Below are 17,558 nucleotides of genomic sequence, written 5' to 3' on the forward strand. Positions count from 1 at the left end.
TCAAAGCAAAATCCGAAACAAAGTTTTCAGTTGTGGATATGTGACTACAAGGAAAACAGGTAGGAAAACCAGGTCACAAGTTCTCAGGTCTGATTCTGATAATCAAATCCAGGATAAATTTTATGCCAAAAGATCAAAATTCACAGTGAGAGACCATGGTATCAGGCTGGGTGTGGGAACTCACGCCTGTAATCATAGCGCACTTTGGGAGGCCAAGGTAAGAGGATGGCTTGAATCCAGGACTTTGAGACCTGTCTGAGCAACATAAAAAAATTTACCAAGAAAATTTAAAAAAATTAGCTGGGCATGCTGGTGTGCACCTGTAGTCCCAGCTACTTCAGAGGCTGAGGCGAGAAGCTCCCTTGAGCCTAGGAGTTAGAGGCTAAAGTGGACCACAATCGTACCACCACACTCCAGCCTGGGCAACAGAATGAGATTCTGGTTCAAAAAAACAAAATAAAAAAGAAAGAACTCATGCTATCAGTTGGTAAGCACTTGAGAGTTTTGAGGACAAAAGTGAAACTGTGTAACTAAAGGTGTCTAGGCTCAGGTCTGTAATCACAGCATTTTGGGAGGCCGAGGCGGGCGGATCACCTGAGGTTGGCGCTTTGAGACCAGCCTGACCTACATGGAGAAACTCCGTCTCTACTAAAAACGCAAAATTAGTCAGGCGTGGTGGTGCATGCCTGTAATCCCAGCTACTGGGGAGGCCAAGGCAGGAGAATCGCTTGAATCCGGGAGGCAGAGTTGCGGTAAGCCGAGATCACACCATTGCACTCTAGTCTGGGCAACAAGAGTGAAACTCCATCTCAAAAAAAAAAATAAATAAAGTGAAAATGCTGAAAAGCACTTGTACAGAGAACTTATACAGAGGGTTACAGAAGGGGTAACCCTCATAGTGGGCATGCTGATGGTGACTGTAATGAAAGAGAATGAGCATCACATATTTAAAGCATCAAGGGTAAGGGAATCACAATATAAATCATGATTTACACAGAGGATGATTATTCTTGGCTGATTTAATAGAGCTCTTTAAGGACCAAAAGGCAAGTAGATAATTGGGAATCAATAAATAAAGCCAATACACGATTTCACAGCCTTGGACAAAGAAGTTACAAATTTTAGCAAACAAGGAATCTTTTTGTAATAGACTTTTAAGATTTTAGTTGTTTATCCTTATTTTTAGGGTTTGTAGCTCAAACCTTGTTGTAGCTCAAACCCTGTGAAGACCATGTTGAAGATGGGAAACCAAGATTAGAACAAGTGTTTGGTTATTGTTCTTTTGTTTTTGAGACAGGTTCCAGTTCTGTTGTCTAGGCTGGAGTGCAGTGACGCAATCATGGCTCACTGCATCCTCGAACTCCTGGGCTCAAGCAATCCTCCTGCTTCAGTTTCTCAAGCAGCTAGGACTACAGTCACATGCCTGTGACCATGCCTGGCTAATTTCTCTTTTTTTCTTTTTTTTTTTGTATTTTAGTAGAGACAGGGTTTCTCCATGTTGTCCAGGCTGGTCTCGAACTCCTGAGCTCAGGCAATCTGCCCACCTCGACCTCCCAAAGTGCTAGGATTACAGGCGTGAGCCACTGCGCCCAGCCAATTTTTATTTTTATTTTTTAATTTTTTTTAAAGACATGGGGGTCTCACTATGTTACACAGGCTGGTCTCAAACTTCTTGCCTCAAGTGATTCTCCTGCCCTGGCCTCCCAAAGTGCTGGGATTACAGGTATAAGCCACTGTGCCTTGCCTAGAACTGGTGTTTGAATAAATGTTCTCAGAAATGATGTTAAAAAATTGGACATGTTTGTAAACTCTCACATGAATTATAAAATGTCTAGAAACCCCAAACTCTAGCCATGAAGGCTGAGGTCCATTAGAATAGACTATTACAGGAAAGTGACCAGTTTTAATGTGGGCAGAGCAAAGAAGATATGGTAGGCCTGAAATCTCTGGGGTTCAAGGGGCAGCTTTCTGCATTATGTATGACTGTCTTTAGGAAGTACACTCTTTTGCCTCTTGCTGTTAATATCTGGGGGCTTCTGAGTAATGCTTGTACCTTCCAGTGACAACACAATAATATTGGTGGTCACATGTGACTCAGCCAGGTGCTACCCTAGGAGACTCTGGTGGTGACTTCTTGCCGTTCTTTACCTGCCTTCTCTGGGCCAATCTTGTCCTATCTGTTCTCTCCTAGGCCAGTGGAGACCCAGGCCCTTCCTTTACTTCACCAAAGTATAGCCAAGCCCAGGCTCTAGATTTTTATCCTGACATGGAAAAAACATAGGGAAATACACTGTGGGAAAGAAAGAAATGGGAAGCTGCAGATATTAATGCTACTGGACAGCCCAGGGGTCAAGCCCTTCCCTGGGAAACTTGGATTGGCCCTCCCTCTCCTTGGTCCCAATCTGACATCTTTGCTTGTCCCTTCAGGAATACCTGATGAAATGTCTTCCTAACCTGGAGTCATACTGCACTCGCTTCTCTGGGGTTCAGTTAAAGAAAAAGTAAAGACTGACCTTAAACCCAGAGGACATTATGGCCTCACAGGGATGCAATTCTGCACACAATGAAGATTATCTCAATATCTCAAGAGTTATATTAGCTTGCCAAAAATAAATCAGCTTCTTCAGAGGTTGTAGTGAGCCAAGATTGTGCCACAGCACTCCAGCCTGGGCAACAGTGAGATTCTGTCTCAAAAAAATAAATAAAATAAATAAATAAATAAGTCAACTTCTTTTGTTTACAAACTTAATTCCACAATAGCATTTTGGTATTGCCATTGGGTCAATGTGCCCACTGAAGTGTTTCTTCAAAATTAAGGGCAGATTTCTTCCAAGAATAAGGTTGCAATGTGCTGTAGCTTTAATATTAATACTGCTTTTGGACATTATCCTTGAAAAATGTTTGAGCTAGGCAGGAATATGAAAAAAAGACTCACTTATGGTGTTTAATAAAGATGTGAGTCTTACATAAGGAGGTCATGCCAGAATAAAGTGTAAGAGGGTGATATGGTTTGGATTTGTGTCCCCACCCAAATCTCATGTCCAATTGCGGGGGGTGCCTGGTGGGAGGTGATTGGATAATGGGGGCGGATTTCCCCCTTGCTGTTCTGTGATAGTGAGTGAGTTCTCATGAAATCTAATGGTTAAAAAGTGTGTCACACTTCTCCCTTCGCTCTCTCTCTGTCTCTCCTGCTATCATGTGAAGAAGGTCCTTGCTTCCCCTTCACCTTGAACCATGGCTGTAAGTTTCCTGAGGCTTCCCAGTCATGCTTCCTGAGAAGCCTGTGAAACTGTGAGTCAATTAAAACTCTTTTTTTCATAAATTACCCAGTCTCAGGCAGTTCTTTATAGTAGTCTGAAAATGGACTAACAGAGGATATTGGGAGGAATTTGTCAATGACAAAGCCATGGTGACTTCCCATAGTTAGGAAATATTTTTAAAAATATTTCAAAGGAGGGCTGGGTGTCGTGGCTCACACCTGTAATGTCAGCACTTTGGGAAGCAGAGGCAGGCAGATCACTTGAGGCCAGGAGTTTGAGACCAGCCTGGAAAACATGGTGAAAACCCGACTCTGCTAAAAATACAAAATATTAGCTGGGTTTGGTGGTGCGAGCCTGTAATCCCAGCTACTCAGGTAGCTGAGGCACGTGAATCGCTTGAACCCAAGAGGTGGAGGGTGCAGTAAGCCGAGATCACACCACAGCACTCCAGACTGGGCTACAAAGCGAGACTCTATCTCAACAAAAAAAAAAATTCAAAGGAAAACATCATAGATGGAATCATGACTGACCAAGTGTCTGACACATCATGCCTGTTTCATTGCTATAATCTAATTAACTGGGTTCTCTAACATCCTAACTAAGATTCCCCAGACACACATTTGTCATCACAGTCTGGAGTCCAGGAACTTTAACTTCTTGCTCATTATCTACAGTTGAAAATGTAAACTCGGTGTGACACTGAAGGACAGTGAAGACTAGGACCCCCTGGTTGTTTCCAACTATTATGGTCTATGGTTTCTGAAAACAAGTATTTCCTCCTATCAGCATGCCTAACATGTCTGTCATAATCACATATCATGTCCATTTGCCACTCTGGATCAGATCATGGTCTTGTTTCCAGGGAATGACCTTACTCTTCCCTATTCCTATTTAGTTTAACCCTCACAGTCCCGGTGAGGCTCTTGAAACTGCTCCCACATATCTTTCTCAACTTTCTTTCCCAGATGAAATAAGGCTTGAGGATACTCATGGAAAGTGAGGCAGAACCTATAGAGGAGGCAGTCCGAAACAGACCATCAGGTGGTTGTTTTCTAGGCAACAGGGAGAATATATGCTTCTTTATTAAGTGAAATTTCCAATTGGTACTGTGAGAGTGAGAAATATGTTTACTCATGAGACATGTTCTCAGAACCGCAATTCTGGAGAAATAGAAACAAAACCTTGTAAGAGACACACGAAATTTCCTCTGGTAGTGGATCTAATAGCCATGAGCTGGGTGTTGCAGACAATTTCACATGAAAAATAGAAATAAAAAAGGCATAGTGTCAGTGCTAAGGAACAGGAGAAAAAGCTCTTCCTCATGCCCTCCACTGCCATCCTATTTACCCACCCAAAGCCATCCTTTCTATTTCCATGAATAACTTATGTCATTATAAACAGGCAGAGACACAAATATAAATGCTAAGATTAAAGCAAAAAGACACCAATTAGTTATTTGGTTTAAAAAAATAAGAATGGGCCGGGCGCGGTGGCACAAGCCTGTAATCCCAGCACTTTGGGAGGCCGAGACGGGTGGATCACGAGGTCAGGAGATCGAGACCATCCTGGCTAACACGGTGAAACCCCGTCTCTACTAAAAAATACAAAAAACTAGCCGGGCGAGGTGGCGGGCGCCTGTAGTCCCAGCTACTTGGGAGGCTGAGGCAGGAGAATGGCGTAAACCCGGGAGGCGGAGCTTGCAGTGAGCCGAGATCGCGCCACTGCACTCCAATCTGGGCGACAGAGTGAGACTCCGTCTCAAAAAAAAAAGTAAGAATGGGTTCCTACTTTGAGGTAACAGATATGTCGGGATTTATGGAAAGCTCCAGACATTCAAGTATCTCTTTATGGAAAAACGAAAACTGCTGCCATAAAATTATATAAGTATATCAAATCTTACAACTATGAAGGGTTTGAATAGAAAGTTTTATATTTTTACACTAATACCCTAAAATAAGAGCCTGTTCATCTTGTTCATCAGCTTTTACAAGAGCAGACAACTTCTGATTAGACTCAGTACATTGGCCATGTTTATAACCAATCTAAATAACTAAAAATGTTTTACGGAACAACTCAAGAGAAGAGATTTGAGACACCTTTCTTGAGCCCTCCAGGAGCTCTCTTCTTGCCTTGGATGCTAAGAACATGAGAACTATGTCAGCTCTGCATCTTGTGTTTTGCTAGCCTAATAAGTCCAACCAGGAAGATATTTTTTTAGAGCAAAAATGAACCTTTTTAAAAGGGAGAAAGTCATCTTTGTTCTAAATCAGGGGACTTCCATGTTCCACATTCTTAAGTAGCAGGTGTCACGTTCTCACTGCTTGGTCTTAAAACACGGAACTGAACTTCCTGAGACCTGGGTTTCTTCCTCAGTAAGATGCCACACAGAGTATTTGTGAGATGATCTAGTGCAGCGCCTGGCATACAGCCTGTGCTCAAATAAATGCTGATGGATCTCCAATCAAACACCATGACGAATATAGATTGTATTATTAATTGTGTATTGTTCAGCAACGATCAGATTTAATCACCATCAACTTATAATACTGAATTTCTCTGATATGGCATTCTGACCTACTATGTGATCATTTGCAAACATATTCCGGCTCTGCTACTATATAGCAAATGTCTGTGGGTTAGGAGCAAGGTTTGGTTAACTTGAAAATCACTGCTTTGGGCCCAGTTATGGCTAAGGCTGGCATGGACTTTCCTGCTTTCCTCAGCGCTTCACTCAAGACCATGGTGACATTAAAGCAATTTAGTTTCTTGGATCCCAAATCAAGAATCCTGATCTTTTGCCTCTTCTGACCCTGTCTTCTGCTCTTAGTGCCCAAATCTCCAGAGGAAATCTGTCGGCCCACACCAGGCCTTGACTGCCCAGATTTATACTTTTTAAAAGAAGTGCCATTGTACTGAGAGGCTTGCACCTGCTGTAGCTTCCTATGTTTTCATTCATTCATTCATTCATTCATTCATTCCACAACTCTGTACTGAGACTTTATTCATGCATAGTTCTAGGCACTATGGCATGTGGCAGTGAGTAAGACAAAGCCTCTTCCCATGAAAATTATAAACTTGGGTTGGGGCAGGTGAGCAATAATCAGATAACTACATGATGTGCCAAGTTTCATTATGTGCAGTGTAGTAAAATGAGCAGTGCAAGGGGATTGATAGTGATGTTAGGGTGGTGTGCTATATTAAACAGTAGTCACAGGGTCCTGTCTGATAAGGAGTCATTTGAGGAGAGACGTGTAGAAAATGAGGGGAAAAGCTCTGCAGGTATCCGCGGATGGGCAAACCAGGGAGAAGGAACTCTAGGCAGACGGTCCTAACACAGGAGCTTGCTCGGCACGTAAGAACAGCAAGGAGGGTCGGCACTTCTGGACAGAGTGAGCAGTGTGAAGAGCAGTGAATGAGGGCTGTGGGTGGACACAGGTCACATAAAGCCTTGGTAGGGAATGGTGTTTTTATTGCAGTGGAGATGGCAAGCATGGAAGGTTGTAGCATAGGAGTGATATGAGCTGAGACGCATGGAAGGAGTACTTCATCTGCTATATGAGGACCAGGCAGGAGAGGGCAATGGGCAATCCATTGTAGAAGCCAACAATGCTTAGCAGTGCCTGTGATTTGCCAAGCAGGAGATGTCAGAAGCTTGTAGGAAGGTGGTTGGAGTGGTACTGTGAGAATGGTTGGAATATGGAAATACTGTGTGATGGAGTTAAAAGGTTGGCTGAGAGAGCAGATGTAGAGTGTGAGATAAAGGAAGCAGAGCAGGATGGCTCCAGAGGCTTTGCCCCAAGCCACTGCAACAACGGAGTTGCCATTTACTAAGATGGGGATGAGTCTGGATAGAGCAGGTGTTGGAAGTGTTGACAGTTTGAGATGCCGGCTAAACATCAAAGCAGGCATGTCGGCTATGCAGTAAGATGACTGGGTCTGGATTTCAGGAGAGACATGATCAAGAGAAGTATATTTGAGAGCTGTCTATGCATCAGTGACACTTCAAGCCATGGGGAGTGGTTGACATTGCCTAGAGAGGGATTATAGCTAGAGAAGGGATCTGAGGACTGGGTGAGGACTTAGCTCTAGGGTATTCCACATGTAGTTGTTGCTACGAGGCAGTGGTGTCAGGAAATAAGTCAGAGAAAGATGGGACACAGAAAGACTGGACACTGTGGTAGAATACCAGCAAGGGATAGCTCTGTCCAGAAAACCAAGAAAAGAAAGTGTTTCTGGAGGGGTTTTCTTTTTTTTTTTTTTTTTTTTTTTTTTTGAGATGGAGTCTCACGTTGTTGCCCAGGCTGGAGTGCAGTGGCGCGATCTCGGCTCACTGCAAGCTCCGCCTCCTGGGTTCACGCCATTCTCCTGCCTCAGCCTCCTGAGTAGCTGGGACTACAGGCGCCCGCCACCGCGCCCGGCTAATTTTTTTGTATTTTTAGTAGAGACGGGGTTTCACTGTGGTCTCGATCTCCTGACCTTGTGATCCGCCCGCCTCGGCCTCCCAAAGTGCTGGGATTACAGGCTTGAGCCACCGCGCCCGGCCATGGAGGGGTTTTCATGACAAACCCAGTTCAGCAGGAAATCCTCTTGGCTCTATGCTTAACATATGTCCAGAAAGTGACCTCTTACCCCATCCCCACTCTCCAGTGTTGTACAAGTCACCTTCAACTTCCTCCCAGTCAACTGTACAAGTCTTTAACTAGTCCTCTGCTTCCATTCTGACTGCCCTTATAGCCTGTTGTTCATCCAGCAGGCAGAGTGATTCTCTTAATGTATAAGGCACCTCACACTAATTTTTTTTAAAAAATGGAAAATGGGTCTTGTGGCCAGGCACAGTGGCTCACGCCTGTAGTTCCAGCACTTTGGGAGGCCAAGGCAGGCAGATCACCTGAGGTCAGAAGTTCGAGACCAGCCTGGCCAATGAGATGGCAAAACCACATCTCTACTAAAAATACAAAAATTAGCCTGGCGTGGTGGTGGGCGCTTGTAATCCCAGCTACTTGGGAGGCTGAGGGAGGAGAACCGCTTGAACCCGGGAGGCGGAGGTTGTGGTGAGCCGAGATCACACCACTGCACTCCAGCCTGGGCAACAAAGTGAGACTCTGTCTCTAAATAAATAAATAAATAAATAAATAAAAGGGGCCTCACTATGTTGCCTGGGCTCCTCTCAAGCTATCCTCCTGCCTCAGCAAATGGTGTTCATGTTTGCATAAAGACAGGACTGAGTGTTGATCATGTGATTTGACAATGGAGTTATTCACTAGTAGCTTGTAGTAGAACACTTAGCTGGATAGGGGTGGAAGGATAAAAGCCTTATTCTACCAGAATCAATATAGAAAGGATGGGTCAATAAACATTTGTAAAGGTCTTCATCCTGATTAGTATTCACAGAAATGCGAAGCCTAGCTACAAAATAATATCATTGCATATCGCAAGCTTTGCAAAATTTAAGAGTCACACCACCAATTCTTAATGAGAGTGTGCAGCAGCTAGCGATTCCCAATCTGCTTTGGGAATGTGAATTGGCACATTCTTTTGTAATATGATTTATTATATTCTAGCTCACTGAAATTTTGCCTATCCTGTAACCTAGCATCTACTTCTAGGTTTATACTGTAGAAGGTCATATGCATTTGCATCATGTTACACAGACAATAATATTCACAGCAGCAGTGTTTATGGGTATACCCTGAAAGCAAAGGATAACAGATAAAGAAAGGATCATGAATCTTAAGGGATTCACACAGAGAAATACCAGTGTTGTGCTATGGAGAGGAATGAACTTTGGCTTCACACAATAATGTGGAGGCAACTTAAGTGAACTGCAGGATAAAAGAAGCCCCATAGAAAGTTGTACTTTTATGTATTCATATGAAGTCTAAAGACAGGTGAAATGAAACTACACGTTACAGGTTGCAAATTTAGAATGTGAAAGTACAAGAAAATGTGAGGAAGCTGTTACTTTACAAAAAAATCCAAAAGTAAAAAGTAGCCAGGCGTGTTGGCATGTACTTATCCTCCCAGGTACGTGGGAGGCTGAGGCAGGAGGATTGCTTGAACTCAGGAGTTCAGGGGTGCAGTGATCCACGATCACACCACTGCACTCTAGCCTGGGTGACAGAGCAGGACCCTGTGTCTCAAAGAAAAGTAACAATAAAAACAAAAAAGATCATGAGTATCTGTGCAGGAGGAGGAATTTGTAATTACAAAGGGGCACCTAGGTTACTGCTGTGGAGCTCAAAGTGTTGTTTGAACAAAATTATGCTTATATAGCTTTTCTATTTTTCATAATTCCCCAAAATCTACATCTATTTTTAAAATCAACATTTCAGTGAATGTGCAGTACTCCAGAATTTTAAAATGTTAAAAACAGATAATAGGTGATGAAGTATGGAGACAGCAAGTACGTATACTTTTTTTTTTTTGAGACAGTGTCTCACTCTGTTGCCCATCCTGAAGTGCAGTGGCAGGATCTTGGCTCACTGCAACCTTCAACTCCTGGGCTTCGGCAATCCTCCTGCTTCATCCTCACAAATAGCTGGGACTACAGGCACAAGCCACCATACCTAGCTAATTTTTGTATTTTTAGTAGAGATGAGGTTTCGCTGTGTTTCCCAGGCTGGTCTCCAACCCCTGGCTCAAATGGTCCATTCACCTCACCAAAGTGATGGAATTACAGGTGTGAGTGATACCTGGTCAAGTATGTACTTTTTATAAAAGCCATTATAAAACAGAGGCAAGATCTGGATGGTTACTGGAGAGTGATGTGGGCTGAAAGAAGTAATTTTTTTAAGGTGAGGAGGTACAACAAATAAGAAGGTTGATCCAGTGGACAAACACATTTTTAAGATTAGAAGAGAGAAGGGCCCATTGTAAAAGCAAAGTTCATAAGAAATTGAAATTAAAGGAGACCTTACATAAAAATGAAAGAACTGACCTTATATAAGACCATAGATGATTCATCCATTATAACAGGAAAATTTAGATAGAGGTGGATTCATCTGGGAGCAACATTTTCTTCTATTTTTTTTTTTTTCAGTGAAATATGAGGCAAGAAGAAATCAGGAGAGGAGCTGACTAGCAAAATGCTGTAGGAGGTAAATCTGGAGATCAGGAATGTGCCATTAGTCAGTATAGGTCAGTCAGCATGTGGGTTTCCCTGAAGACATTTTTAGCCATTGGGGCAGGCATGCAACAAGTACAAATAACACACCACTGTACCACTCCTGTACCACTCATACCCAGGAGTCCTTTATTCATTCAAACATGGTTCTTTTTAATCTACTCTTAGACAATACCTCTTATAGACATGGTGGTATCAGGATGAACAAATACAAGTGGTCACTGAAAACATGGAGATTATATTCTAACACAGGGGAGATTTTAGGACACCTACTTTTCAATGAGCATAAGAATAATTTTTTTTTTTTTTTTTTTTTAAAGACAGTCTCGGTCTGTCGCCCAGGCTGGAGTGCAATGGTGTGATCGTGGCTCACTGCAACCTCCACCTCCCAGGTTCAAACAATTCTCCTGCCTCAGCCTCCTGAGTAGGTGGGATTACAGGGACCTGCCATCACACCTGGCTAATTTTTTGTATTTTTAGTAGAGATGGGGTTTCGCCATGTTGGCCAGGCTGCTCTCGAACTCCTGACCTCAGGTGATCACCTGCCTCGGCTTCCCAAAGTGCTGGGATTACAGGCGTGAGCCACAGCACCCAGCCTCATAAGAATAATCTTGGCCCGGCACGGTGTCTCACGCCTGTAAGCCCAGCACTTTGGGAGGCCGAGGTGGGTGGATCATGAGGTCAGGAGATCAAGACCATCCTGGCTAACATGGTGAAAACCCATCTCCACTAAAAATACAAAAAATTAGCTGGGCATGGTGGCGGGCACCTGTAGTCCCAACTACTCGGGAGGCTGAGGCAGGAGAATGGCGTGAACCCGGGAGGCGGAGCTTGCAGTGAGCCGAGATCGCGCCACTGCACTCCAGTCTGGGCAACAGAGCAAGACTCCATCTCAAAAAAATAATAATAATAATCTTATCACCTCCATATGTGAGACTATCCCAAGGAGAGTGTAGTTCTGGAGGTACCAGCCAATGGTCTATGATAATCACATATAACAGAAAGCTGCTCTGCTGGCATCTCCCATATACTCTTTTGGATAGTGTTACAATCAGAATTTAGAAACTCAATGTTGGCAATGTTAAAAAACAGGACTATGCCTTGCCCATGGGTCATCAGCCCACTGGGATCTATGTTGGGGCACAGGGTAGCCACCATACTTGCATTTTCCAACAGCCTGGCCCCTGAAATGCAGACACACATATCTATAATGCCTCACTGAGCAGAAAAGAGCACCATAGGTAAAGATGTTTGTGTGCTTAGAGATGAGTTTTAGAAGAGAGGAAATGGACAGTGGTGTATGCCCACCAGAGAGATCTCCAAGACCCCTGGTCTGGAACATGTGGAGTTAGCTGAGCAACGGACAACAGGAGGGGTGGGGGAGGGGTTGTTCCATGTAGGCCAGTTGAGAAAGGCATGGAGATTTTGTTTCCCCTCGCACAGTATAGTCCTACATTATAGAGTTTCTGGTCTTTTTGATAATACATCCCTCCATGATGTCGATAGGACCTTAACCAGGGGCACTGAAGCTGAAACTGAAAGAGAAAGTCATCAAGTATGGAAAATTTCTGAAAGATATGAGATAGACCCGGAAGACTAGGCAGAGACTCAGCCAGAAAGCTGGGTCTTTCAGAGGTGAAAGTAGCTTCATGCAGCTGGCATAGATCTGGGGCTAGTACCTGTGTCTGACGGTCTGCGTGTCAGGGAGAGCTGCTGCTCATGGACACAAGTTGCATCATCAACTGATTCCCTAGGGCCATGTCAGTGACAGCCTCTGTGAGAGACTCTGCCTCCTTCCTGTCTTCTCTGATGAAACTCCATGTGGTGTTGTATGAGGCTAGGAGGGTGCTTCAGACCTGGGCTCCCCAGATGAAAAATTTGAGGCTGGGGCTAGTGCCAGGTCAATCGTGTGTCAGGCTGGGGATGATGTTGCTTTTGGGGATAATTTTTCTCCCGAGCATATGCTGTGACATGGCTTCGGTATATTACTCTTCCTATGAAATAGTCATCCCAAAGCGGCTGATGGTCAGGGGAAGTGAAGACTCAGTGGAAAAGACAACCTATTTGCTACTTATGCAAGGCCAGAAGCACTTGGTTCACCTGAAGGTGAAAAGAAGCCATTTTGTGAATAACTTTCCAGTCTACAGTTACCACAATGGCATCCTGGGGCAAGAATCGCCTTTCATCTCACATGACTGCCACTATGAAGGCTACATAGAAGGAGTGTCAGGTTCTTTTGTTTCTGTCAACACCTGTGCAGGTCTCAGGGGCATCCTGATTAAGGAGGAAAAATCTTACAGCATTGAGCCCATGGACTCTTCAAGACGGTTTGAACATGTGTTATACACCATGGCACATGAAGCGCGAGTCTCCTGTGGTGTCACTTCCAGAGACAGCCATGTGGTGTCCACTAGCTGGCAACAAGGGAGCAGGAAGCCTCATGATCTACAGGCGCTGTCCTACTTGTGGTCACACACCAAGTACGTGGAGATGTTTGTTGTGGTCAACAACCAGCGGTTCCAGATGTGGGGCAGTAACATCAATGAGACGGTCCAGAGAGTAGTGGATGTCATTGCTCTGGCCAACGGCTTCACTAGGGGAATAAACACAGAGGTGGTGCTGGCCGGAATGGAGATTTGGACCGAGGGGGACCTAATAGATATCGCAGTGGACTTGCAAATCACACTCAGGAATTTCAATCGCTGGAGACAAGAGATGCTCTTCCGTCGTGCGAAGCACGATGTTGCCCACATGATCGTCGGGCATCATCCTGGACAGAATACGGGCCAGGCCTTTCTCAGTGGTGCCTGCTCAAGCGGTTTTGCGGCGGCTGTTGAATCCTTCCATCATGAAGATATGCTGTTGTTTGCAGCCCTGATGGTCCATGAGCTCGGGCACAACCTGGGTATTCAGCACGACCACTCGGCCTGCTTTTGCAGAGAGAAGCACTTTTGCCTCATGCATGAAAATATCACAAAAGAAAGTGGCTTCAGCAACTGCAGCTCTGACTACTTCCACCAGTTCCTTCGAGAACACAAAGGGGCCTGCCTATTTAACAAGCCACGGCCCAGGGGCCGCAAGCGTAGGGATTCTGCCTGTGGAAATGGCGTGGTGGAGGACACGGAGCAGTGTGACTGTGGTTCTCTATGTCAGCGTCACCCATGTTGTGATGAAAACTGTATACTGAAGGTGAAAGCAGAGTGCAGTGATGGTCCATGTTGTCATAACTGTAAATTTCAACCTAAGGGATATTCTTGCCGTCCTTCTAGTGATTCCTGTGACCTCCCAGAATTTTGCAATGGTACATCTGCAGTATGCCCCGACAACAGGCATAAGCAAGATGGCTCAAAATGTCATAAAATTTACCAGTGCATTAAAGGTAATTGTATGGACCCTAACAATCAGTGCAAACAAGTATTTGGATATGGTGCAAAATCAGCCTCACAAGAGTGTTACAATTCAATGAACAGCAAAGGGGACCGATTTGGAAACTGTGGCATTCCTACCAGTCCTGGGTCACAATATGTTCGGTGTTCAGATGGTAATACATTTTGTGGGAAACTTATATGTTCTGGATTTACAGGCTTACCAAAAATCAGTCTCCAACATACAATGATTCAGGTCCCTCGGGGAGATGACTCATGTTGGAGCATGGATGCCTATACAAGTACTGACATTCCTGATGAAGGAGACGTGCACAATGGCACTTACTGTGCACCAAATAAAGTCTGCCTAAATTCCGCCTGCACAGATAAAACCCCAGTGATGTCTGCCTGCAACCCAGAAAAAACGTGTAATGGGAACGGAGTTTGTAACGATTTAGGGCACTGCCACTGTAATGAAGGGCATGCCCCCCCTGACTGTGTTACTGCAGGAAGTGGAGGTAGTGTGGACAGTGGCCCTCCTGGTAAGCCAGGTGGGACACCTTCAGGAGGTCAAAATCAAAAGATATCTAGTTCCAAACAGGAAGAACGTGCTGTAGACATGATGATATTATCATTCATTATACTTTTTATAATACTATTATTAAGTGTAATTACTTGCTTGATCTGCTTGCTTAAAAAATCACCAGAGGCTTCCCCAGCAGAAGCTCCTCCAGCAGTGCCTCCACCACCGGCCCCAGAAATAAAGCCAGAGGCAGCAGAAGTGGCCCCAGAAGAAAAAGAAGAAAAAGAAGAGGAGAAGGAAGAAGAAGAAGAAGAAGAAGAAGAGGAGAAGGAAGAAGAAGAAGAAAAGGAGGAGGAAGCATCAGATTCTTAAGATTAGAAATAGGGAGATGAAGCCAAGTATATCAAACTTCTCAAGCACTGAGTGGAAATGAGAGGTTTGGTGAAGTAGAAATAGATAGCTTTAGTGGCTCTGACTCAGATATACTAATGTGGAAGGAAGGATTCTTTCACTTTTATTATTCATTTTAGTAATTAAATTTACATTAATTTAATATGTCAAATATTTTGGTACCTTTTGCTTTTTCACATTTCATTGGAACCATTAACATGCATCTTTGGACATCAATGTCCTTGTCTTTTGGGGCCAATTGTTTTAGTCACCAGAAACTTTTTCAGGACATGCTGTCTTCTATTTGTTTGACATACAGAATCATATGTGCCTGAATTTATTACTGTCTCTGGAATTTTTATTTTAAGTAACAACTACCTATTATGTGAGGACAATTGTTATATGATTAGTTGTTCTAACTTGACCTATAAATATGCATTCATCAAAGGAAGAGTTTTTAAATCCAAAAACAAATAAAACCCTATTCATATTAGACATGCCTTCAGGTTCCACATGGTTTAGTTATTGAGTCCACTTTATTCTGGGGCACTGCGGGAGGGACTGTATCAAAGAAGAAAATCCTGATTGCTTGTTGGTTAAGAGGTCAGCATTGAGGTCACCTGCTTTCCAAATCTGGCAGATGTTTAATATGATATATGTATATTTGATTTATTATTTCCCAATATTTCTAGATGCTTCCTACAGCCATCTTCCCTTTGTACCTAAAATACTTTTTATCTTCAAGGCCAGCTTTTTTTTTTTTTTTTGAGATGGAGTCTCGCTCTGTCACTCCAGAGCGCTGGAGCGCAGTGCTGTGATCTCAGCTCACTGCAACCTCCGCCTCCTGGGTTCAAGCGATTCTCCTGCCTTAGTCTCCTGAGTAGCTGGGATTACAGGTGCATGCCATCACACCTGGCTTATTTTTGTATTTTTAGTAGAGACAGGGTTTCCCCACATTGGCCAGGCTGATCTCAAACTCCTGATCTACCTGCCTCAGCCTCCCAAAGTGAGGCCAACTTTCATAGCTTTTCTGTTTTACTAATTTCCCTGGGATGAACTTCATACCCCTCAGATAATTCATGGCTGATGAACATCACCTAGAGTTAGGAAACTGTGTTTACATTAATTCTATAATAGTATAGAGGCATCTACCACAGTGCTGACTATATGTATGAAATTAAAATATTTTTGGCCAGGCGCGGTGGCCTGTAATCCCAGCACTTTGGGAGGTCAAGGAGGGTGGATCACCTGAGGTCAGGAGTTTGAGAACAGTCTGGTCAGCATAGTTAAACCCCGTCTCTACTAAAAATACAAAAATTACCCGGGAGTAGTAAGTAGCATGCGCCTGTAGTTCCAACTACTTGGGAGGCTTGAAGTAGGTGAACTGCTTGAAACCGGGACGTTGAGGCTACAGTGAGCCAAGATCACACCACTGTACTCCAGCCTGGGTGACAAAGCGAGACTCTGTCTCAAAAAAAAAAAACTAAAAATAAATATTTTTTCCTCTAGTTTTCGTTTAAAAAAATTATTCACATTAATAACCTGTTGACTGAATATCAGAAGGAACTTCTGTACAGGTAATAGAATTCTGGAGGTGGCAATTACTTCTCTGAGAAGAGAGCACAAAGAAAATATAATGTTAACATTAGGCCAGGCTCGGTGGTTCATGCCTGTAATCCCCACACTTTGGGAGGCCAAGGTGAAAGGATCACTTTCGGCCAGGAATTCAAGATCAGCCTGAGCAACATAGTAAGACCCTGTCTCTACAAAAAAAAAAAAAATTAGCCGGACATAGTGGTGTGCACCTATAATCCCAGCTACTCAGGGGGCTAAGCCAGGAGGATTGCTGAGCCCAGGAGTTCGAGGTTGCAGTGAGCTATGATACCACCACTATACTCTAGCCTGGGCTACAGAGCAAGACCCTGTCTCAAATAAATAAAAAACATTCATTCTGTTCCAGGCACTGTGTTAAAGCAATACTTTACATTCATTGCCTTAATTTAATCCTCCCAACTTCCCAATAAAACTTCCATCTCGTATATGAGGAAACAGAGACTGAAGAGTTTGCTATAGAGGTAGCCAGTAAGTGGTAGGACCTGCATCCCTCCCCAGGAATGAGTGAATCTACTGCCTCATGAGCTTTTTCCTTCCGTTAAAAACAAAACAAAACAAAAAAACAAACAAAAAAAACTGAAGGGAAAGACATGTCCTTAATTGCCCAGAACAGAGGTGCTTCTTCAGTGACTCTAATGAAACCGAAGCCTTACAAACACATGCTGATCTCTGTCATGAATCTACTGCATTGTGTAGTCATTATGGATTAAAATGTCTTTTCCCCTACTACATCCTGACAGAATGGAGTGGCAAGTTGGCATCATTATTCAGTTTTGTAGGCCTAGCTCACTGCTCAACAAATGTTGACCAAGTGAATAATTTAATCAAATCCAACTGTCACAACCGTGGCAATATTTGTACCTTGAGAAGGATTTTTTTTTTCCCAAAGATGGTGTCTAGGCACGGTAGATGGTGGAATAGAAGGCTCCACCAATCATCCCCCTGCAGCAAGGACACCAACTTAACAACTATCTACACACAAAAAAGCACATTCATAAGAATTAAAAATCAGAAGGGATAACTGGACCAAACACAGCTGACACCTGCCAACAGAGGGAGCATTTAAACCAGTTCTAGCCAGAGGGAAATGATAGATCCCAGCACTGGAACTTGAGTTCCTGTAAGCCTCACCACCATGGGTTAAAGCGTTCTGGGGCCCCAAAGAAACTTGAAAGGCAGTCCAGGACACAAGGACTGCAAAACCTAGGTGGAGTCCTAGTGCTGAATTGGCCCCGAGACAGTGAACTGGGTGAGAGGGTGGTGGGGACATGACCTACTTTGAA

At 43.8% G+C, this 17,558-nt stretch overlaps 2 protein-coding genes across 4 annotated transcripts in view; one reads left to right on the top strand and one right to left on the bottom strand.

Moving 5' to 3' along the window:
* Nucleotides 1–17,558, bottom strand: part of TMEM116 (transmembrane protein 116) — a 128,859-nt gene that overhangs the window by 29,433 nt on the left and 81,868 nt on the right. Inside the window, exon 11 of one of the 3 annotated variants that reach the window (XR_013401416.1) lies at nt 2,514–2,684. The exons of the other annotated variants lie outside the window; for them this stretch is intronic. The gene's annotated coding sequence lies outside the window, so the exon portion shown is untranslated. The remainder of the gene's footprint in view (nt 1–2,513; nt 2,685–17,558) is intronic. 3 annotated transcript variants of the gene reach the window in all.
* LOC709999 (disintegrin and metalloproteinase domain-containing protein 1a-like) lies at nt 11,913–14,658 on the top strand. The gene has a single exon (XM_015152831.3). The coding sequence runs from the start codon at nt 12,142–12,144 to the stop codon at nt 14,641–14,643; it is 2,502 nt and encodes an 833-aa protein (XP_015008317.3). The 5' UTR covers nt 11,913–12,141; the 3' UTR covers nt 14,644–14,658.

Source organism: Macaca mulatta, chromosome 11, assembly GCF_049350105.2.
Source record: "Macaca mulatta isolate MMU2019108-1 chromosome 11, T2T-MMU8v2.0, whole genome shotgun sequence".
In the NCBI taxonomy this organism is placed as follows: Eukaryota; Metazoa; Chordata; class Mammalia; order Primates; family Cercopithecidae; genus Macaca; species Macaca mulatta.